Source organism: Convolutriloba macropyga, chromosome 13 (genome assembly GCF_964194025.1).
Source record: "Convolutriloba macropyga chromosome 13, txConMacr16.3, whole genome shotgun sequence".
Lineage (NCBI taxonomy): Eukaryota > Metazoa > Xenacoelomorpha > Acoela > Convolutidae > Convolutriloba > Convolutriloba macropyga.
The window spans coordinates 1,086,241-1,094,728 of NC_134480.1; the positions used below are offsets into that span (position 1 = coordinate 1,086,241).

An 8,488-nucleotide genomic window follows, 5' to 3' on the forward strand; every position below is an offset into this window, starting at 1 on the left:
AAACGTTTTTAACAAATATTGTTGTTGATGATGATGTTAATAACCTAAAAAATGTTGAGATAAACCAAACTATCACACTATGTGAACAAGTTTTTTTTATAATGAAATATAATAAAGAACAAGTAAATATGCATTTTAATAAGTGCATTTCACTTATGAAGAAGCTCAAATTGTCTCCAAATGGACAATTTTAAGCCATCGGCCATAAGTGGAAATAAGTTTGGATTGATTACAAATTTTTTTTGAGAGCGGAAAGCCACATGTGTTTACAAGGGGATAATTCAGGGGCTAATGTTGTTTTAGATGAGATTAATCCAGAGGCTAATGTTGTCGTTAGTCTGTTAGCAGTGAGGTCATAAACATACCTGGGCCGATCCTTGGAAGGTGAAGTTGAATTGGAGGGTATGCTCAGTGACCAATCGGGACACTTTCACTTCAATCACTTCACTAGGATAGGTCGACTCGGACGCATTTAATGGGAAATGAGCAGAGATGTTGTTGAAGTAGTGGCTAAATTTCACATTAAAATCAATCGAATTCTGTTGTCAGTGCTTGCCCTTATTGTGCAATAACCTCAGCTGGCTTTATCGATCCTCAGCGCATAAAATAATAGTTTCCTTATCAAATTACCCATGTATTTATAATTATGCAATATTAGTGACCTTTTTGACGTTAAAATTTGTGCTCAACTGCAGTAAATGAACAAATTCTGACATTTTTCGCGAGAAAAATGACATTGCTGCATATCTTCTGTAAAATCATGACAAAAATTTTAGACATTTTCCAAAATAATTTGGCAACTCGGCTTTCTATTTTGCACGTGTTTAGATCAACCACAGAAACTAAACTGTCACCTAACCTATCAATTGTAGCTATCAAAATGTTTTCATTCAAACATATAAATCTTAGATTTCGCTAATATCCATCCTATCGCATTAAATGCTTCAGCCAATAAACTTATCGTAAAAAGCAATTTATGAATCTACCACAAAATTATCATTAAAGTGTAGGTCGTCTTGTGGCTGGATTATTTTCAAAAACGTTTTATCCTCTATAGAACATTTACGTGTTTTCGTGAGATGAAATGCAGGTCTTGTTTCACATATTTTCTGAGACCTTTGATGACAATCTCGCTACATGTATGACGGTAGCGAGAGACTAATTTTGGCACTCTCTCGATAATTTTTGAACTTTTTTTAGATTTGTTCATTCTTAAACAGCGTTTGAATTAGCTTGCCCGGTCTCATCACATTAATAATCAATGCAGTGGTGTTCAATACGCAGATGATACCTTACTTAGTTTAGGCTTCTAAAACTGATCTTGAGGTAGCTATTTGTGGAAACCTCAAAAATTCTGTGGAAACATTAGCCTGCTAAATTTGAACACCTCAAAAACAGACCTAATTGTTTTTTGCAGAAAGTCCAAAATTTAACCAATACATTCTATAACTGTTTCTGGCAAAAAGTTTACAATGAAAAAGTGAGTAAGGTAAATTTTCTCGTCAAAAACTTAAACTACCAAGAGGACGTGAAAAATGTGCTGCAAAAAATGGTGCAAGGAAGGAGAGCAGTTTACGCAATCAAGAGCTCCTTCCTTTTTCTTACCCGAATTAAATATAAGAATGCACTGAATGTTGGTCAATTCTACTATTGAGTGGAACAAATTGTTTTTTTTCTGAATTCAGTTGAGAGACTATTAAACTGAGCGTGTAGGTATTGACCAAAAAAAGCATGCAACATCTCGTGTTTTAAAGTAACAGTTTGAAATACTTCTACTTCAACACTTTTTGAGGAAACTTGAAGCTACCTACTTTCAAAAAATTATCGATTAGAGCTCGATATTTAAAAAATTTTCGAAAAAAAAACAATTTTTCAAAGGAATCAAAAGAAAATTTTGAAGTTCGCTAGAACGATAAAAGTTGAAGAAAGTTTTACTATGGTCTTTGATTTGATGTTCAAATAACTCAAAGTTTTTTTCGTGAAAAATGTCTCACTAGAGATTGCATCATACACATGGTCGCTAATGAGGGAGCAATAGAATGATTATACGTTGTAACACAGCTTTCTTGAGATCGAATTCTGGACAAACTTTTGATATTTTTTGAGCAAATTTCATATATGCGCATACGAGTTTTTTATCGGTGGCCCAGCATTATTGAGCCATACAAAATTTCTCTAAAGGATGAAGTTCTTGCCCACCCCAAAAGTCTGTTCTTATGTGTTTTCTGCCTGGAATGGTCTTATTAAAGTGGAACCCTCTAGACTGGTCAGATGTGAAATTAAAATTTGGAAGTACAGATCAGAGAGGAAAGACTACAATTGGCATTATCATAGGGAAAATTCTGGAATAGGTATGTTCAACTGTCATAGGCCAAAGTATGAAATAGATCTGATTGCTCAGTGGTGTCATTGGTTCAAAAACTCAGACTGTGGGAACGTTTTACCACTTTTTAGACGTGAAAAGATCACAATCAGCAGATTATTGTTATTTTTCTTCTACTAACTTTAGCTCAAATGTGTAGCTAACTCCGGGCACAGTGAGACCACTGTCAAACACAAAATGGCGAATATCACTATCCAATATTCGGCTAATCTGATTGGCTGTCACCACTCCCAATTGAGTGGGATGTTCCTCATTGGTCACTGTCAGTGTCTGGTAGTCAATTCCAAATTCAATTCCCTCTCCTCTCTCGGCCACAGTCCAACTCAGAGAGATAGAGTCATTAGTGGTAGAATCCTGGTCAACTGTCAGTTTGGTGCAGGTAATAGCGTCCATTGTTCCACATCCTCTGACCAACGGGACTGTGGAGTAGAAGTTAAACCCAATAGAACCGATTGAGGGAACTGAAATCAGTACTTGTCAAAGTGGGATGCTGGCTATAATGATCAGACCCAGCCACTCCCAAACTAGCAATCATCAAATTCAGACCAAATTGAGAGCCATGTGCGTCATTTGAGCACGTCATAATAAAGCCTAAGATTGGTTAAAAACTTTTTGTCTGTAAAAAAATTTAAATGATCGGCAAATATTAGCTCAGCCAACTGTCCGAGCAAAAAAACCGTTAACAAACCATGTGGATTTTAATCGTCATGTTAATTACAATTACCTAGATTTGGATGCAACACTCAATTTCCAGATAACCAGTCTAGAAGATCGTCATTATTGTTCCGACCCGTCTTGAGAGAGGAGGAACTATATACTCAACTGGGTTTCTTTGTTGAGACAATTTTGCACGATCGATATATTCATCGCAGAGAGTTATAAGTAGTATCATTAAAAAGCCCGCCCAGCGTAGAATACGGAATTGACAAGATTTTTTTAAATTTCGTTTTCTATAGCGAGTTATCGTGGTTTTATATATTTTTTGAATATAAGGTAGATTTGCGATATTCCTATTCACATTTTCCGGTTTTTTGCCTAAAATCTCGTCAATTTTGCAAAAAATAAGTTAAAAATGTCAACAATAGCACTGTTGATTTTTTTAAAGACAAAATAGTATTGCTGACCATCTTCTTTTAATTTTTTGAGTAAATATTTCAAAGTTTAGCCTTTTTTAATCAAAAATTGCCCAAAATAAACTTCTTTAGTCCCCTTGGATTAAATTTGCCGGAAGTACACAACCAAAGACTACTAACACAATCTTTGTAAACTACTATGAGAGCTAGTCCTACTTCCACGTCCTTCAGAGTATCCTGGAATTAAAAATCTTGCAGTTTTTTGTTAATTTTACTCTATGATTGTCAAAATGCAGCGTTCATTTTTGGACATTTTAACTAACAAATTAACTAGATCTGTTACATTCGATTTATTTAAGCGTTCTTAATGAATGAACAGCAATATCAAGGCTGATTTTGGTGCAATCGTAAAATGTTAAAATCCAAAAGTAGTTGGAATTGTATTGAGTCAGTCTGTTTTTTTAAAAAAATTGAACTTTTTTAAGCTAATTAAAGAAAGAACAATTCAAATCGAGGCTCAGTATTGATAGGTCCAATTGTTTTCATAAACAGTTCCAAAGTCTTTTAGCAAGTTCCTTTACTCGAAAGATTTTCATCGTTTTTAATTCTAAAAGTTTGATTTTTAAATAACCATTGGCTTATTAAAATTTGTCACTTTTTTCTCTTAATTTGGTCAACTTGTGACTTAGTGTCGGCAAAACAAGAACGCTTCCTGTTTCTCTTCTTTTTACTGAATTAAAATTTAATCTTTTTGCAAGTTACAGCTTTATTGCTTTGATACTACTGGAATTCACATTTTTTTTTAATCATCGGCCCATTTTTCACGTTTTTTCTCGTTTCGTCACATCATCACATTATTGAAAAATCACATATTACATTATTGGCGCTCAAAACAGGGCGTCAATGAATATATAAAAAATCTTAAAAGGCACGGACTATGGTTTTAAGGGCTCCGACTACCCTTTCTCTAGATCCTATATTCTGATTTGAGTAGATAACATCACTTTCAATATTAATCGCATCAGGTTTAAATTTAGTTAAGGTTTTCTCTTGAACATGATTTAACAGAGTGCAAAAACTTTCAAATTCAAGAGGAAGTCCCTCCAATAGTATCGAGACAAACATTTTTTCACTTCTTCATTCATCGAGTTCGGAAAGGTTTTCTATAGCGAGTTATCGTGGTTTTATATTTTTTTTTGAATATTAGACAGATTTGCGATATTCCTATTCACATTTTCCGGTTTTTTGCCTAAAATCTCGTCAATTTTGCAAAAAAATAAGTAAAAAATGTCAACAATAGCACTGTCGATTTTTTTAAAGACAAAATAGTATTGCTGACCATCATCTTTTAATTTTTTGAGTAAATATTTCAAAGTTTAGCCTTTTTTAATCAAAAATTGCCCAAAATAAACTTCTTTAGTCCCCTTTGATTAATATTGCCGGAAGTACACAACCAAAGACTACTAACACAATCTTTGTAAACGACTATGAGAGCTAGTCCTACTTCCACGTCCTTCAGAGTATCCAGGAATTAAAAATCTTGCAGTTTTTTGTTAATTTTACTCTATGATTGTCAAAATGCAGCGTTCATTTTTGGACTTTTTAACTAACAAATTAAATAGATCTGTTACATTCGATTTATTTAAGCGTTCTTAATGAATGAACAGCAATATCAAGGCTGATTTTGGTGCAATCGTAAAATGTTAAAATCCAAAAGTAGTTGGAATTGTATTGAGTCAGTCTGTTTTTTAAAAAAAAATTGAGTTATTTTAAGTTAATTAAAGAAAGAACAATTCAAATCGAGGCTCAGTATTGATAGGTCCAATTGTTTTCATAAACGGTTCCAAAGTATTTTAGCAAGTTCCTTTACTCGAAAGATTTTGATCGTTTTTAATACTAAAAGTTTGATTTTTAAATAACCATTGGCTTATTGAAATTTGTCACTTTTTTCTCTTAATTTGGACAACTTGTGACTTAGTGTCGGCAAAACAAGAACGCTTCCTGTTTCTCTTCTTTTTACTGAATTAAAATTTAATCTTTTTGCAAGTTACAGCTTTCTTGCTTTGATACTACTAGAATTCACATTTTTTTTATTTTTAATCATCGGCCCATTTTTCACGTTTTTTCTCGTTTCGTCACATCATCACATTATTGAAAGTTCACATATTACATTATTGGTGCTCAAAAAAGGGCGCCATTGAATATATAAAAAATCTTAAAAGGCACGGACTATGGTTTTAACGGCTCTGACTACCCTTTCTCTAGATCCTATATTCTGATTTGAGTAGATAACATCACTTTCAATATTAATCGCATCAGGTTTAAATTTAGTTAAGGTTTTTTCTTGAACATGGTTTAACAGAGTACAAATCTTTCAAATTCAAGAGGAAGTCCCTCCAATAGTATCGAGACAAACATTTTTTCACTTCTTCATTCATCGAGTTCGGACAGGTTTAACTGCATTTCCTCGGCTCTAGTAAAATCGTCTACTAAATATTCGTTACTGAATTTTTTTCAAATTTGTTAAACCAGATATCAGTTTTCGTATACGCCGTCTCTCAAATCTTTTAAAGCTCTTACTCAAAATTTCCAATCTTCAGATCCTTCTCCACTAAATGGATTGACTTCCTGTCGAAGCACTAGGCAAGTTATTCTGTTTTTCAATTGCCATCTGTTTTTCGTCGAAATTGTCCTCTCCTTTTTCTATCAGCCTCGTCAATTTGCCAATAGAAATAGTAACGTGTTATTTTTTGTGAGATTCTTTGCCTCAGCCTAGATACCCTTATGTCCTACAGTTCCGTCTTAATTTTTACTCAACTTCAAAACATACATTTGTGCCTCAAAGAGTTCCGACAAATAGACAAAGACTTCTTGTTTACCGCTCAAACATTTTATCAATCAATTTGCTATTCTTTTTTAAAAAGACGAACGCTCATTCTTTGTTGAAAAACAACTTGAAACTTAGCGTTCAACCAAGTAAAATTGAAATTTAAGATCTAACCACACACTCTTCGGAACAAACAATTTAAACTTGAGAAAAACATTATATAAGAGCACTCAAAGTATCAAATTATTATACTTTTATTAAAGACACAAAACCAAAGAACGCCAAACAAGTCTTTACTTATTTAGACTTTCAGCAAATATGAGAGAATTTTAAAAACTAAAACGAAATTTATTCTTTTTTTTTATCTTTCTCTCTCTCTCTCTCTCTCTCTCTCCCTCTTTGTGTGTGTGTGTCATTGTCTCTGAAGGACACACGCTCTATCGACCAGCAGAGTACTCCGTCTCCCTCTTTGTCACTCTGTCAAACAGGTCACCCTTATGATTTTTTGTGTCTCGTTTCCGTTTTCTGGACCCATAACATATTGACGAGGTTAGAGGGGTACGCAGCAGTTTGAAAGTTAACTCATTATCGTTGGATTATGGGTGGCCAATATATGTAGTAAATCAGATTACATAAATTGTGTAATTTACCCGCCAAAGGCTGATATGAATGTGTGAAATTAGTTCGAAGTTAATGCTTGTGCTTTCTCACTCACTTTTAACTTTTGAAGTCATGCTGAAATGTATGGCTTGAAAACGTAAGGGATTGTCAGGTTTTTTTTTCATTCAAAAATTTCATATACTTTTTGATAAAGTAGCCAATTGGTACAATAAACTTGTTATCGCAGGAGTTCCAACAGAGACCTCTTTGAGACAAGTTATTCGAAGTACTTGGAAATTGATTATGTTCTTCTATGGCTCAATTATTAAAGTATGTGAACATCTAGATTTGCTTTGGTTTACAAAATTAAGATTCGTTAAAAAATTAAGAGGTGCTGAAAAATTCATTAAATCACACTCGCCAAGTTATGAATTTTTATCAGGTACGGGGATATCCAATACGTAAATAATTTTCTCGTGATATCTTGATTTTCTCGACCAAACAAACCAAAGATTATCTTTGGGTTTAAAAAACACAATATCTGGACTATTGGGACGCATCAAAGACCACAACTTGGGATACTTTGATGAGCGGGTGACGGGAATAGACACATACCTGAGGAAACTCCGAGTAGTCTTAGATCTGACATGATGAGTTCACAGAGTCTGAGTTGTGAGTTGTGATTGTATGCCTTGCACCACCCCCCTCTCAGACACAAGAGACCACACCACCTCCCACTCCCCACATTCACATGTACACTCCCAACCAGTTCCTCCATCTCTCTTCTGTCTAACCAGGGAACCACTTCAAACTGCGCAACTGCATTCAAACTGAAATCAGCACGTAACTCTTTCATCCCTGTTTGAACGAAGTTTGAAAAAAATAGCGGCAATTTCCGACAACGGAAAACTGATGAAGTTGATTAACTGCCGGGTGAATTTTATCCTACACAAATTTTCATTAAAGGGGTACTAATATCTTTGTCTCATTTACTTTTTTGCATATTTTTATTTTATATCTTTATTGCATAGACTTATTGCAATATCTTTATTGCATGTCTTCATTGCATCGAATAATAAAACTCTGTTTTTTATACCAGATAATTTATTAGAAGCTTTTTAATGAAAATTTGGGTAAAACATAATTTGACACAAGTGGTTATCAATTTTTTAAAAGAGAAATTAAACTTGATGTTTTTCCAGATCTAAACTCAAAGAGTGAATGGATTAAATGGGCAAAAATAAGAGTTCAAGCAAACTGAGGCTACGTTATACAGGGTTTCGAAGCAAGAGACCATGTTTTATCTTTGATATGCGACTTTGGAAGATTATTAGCAAATTTTACAAGGTCTTCCAAAACAAAAAAGAGATAGAAAATTAAGACTCCAAAAAATGTATCATTATATATATATATATATATATATATATATATATATATATATATATATATATATATATACAATATACATATATATATATATATATATATATATATATATATATATATATATATGAATATCTATATATATTATAATATATATATAAATATATATATATATAATATATATATATATATATATATATATATATATATATATATATATAT

General features: G+C 33.0%; 1 protein-coding gene across 1 annotated transcript in view; it reads right to left on the minus strand.

Moving 5' to 3' along the window:
- Nucleotides 1-8,488, minus strand: part of LOC142352075 (uncharacterized) — a 182,777-nt gene that overhangs the window by 147,543 nt on the left and 26,746 nt on the right. The window contains exons 2-4 of the mRNA XM_075404432.1: nt 7,499-7,713; nt 2,505-2,844; nt 366-510 (exon numbers count right to left, since the gene is read on the minus strand). Coding sequence (XP_075260547.1) covers nt 366-510; nt 2,505-2,844; nt 7,499-7,713 — 700 coding nt within the window. The remainder of the gene's footprint in view (nt 1-365; nt 511-2,504; nt 2,845-7,498; nt 7,714-8,488) is intronic.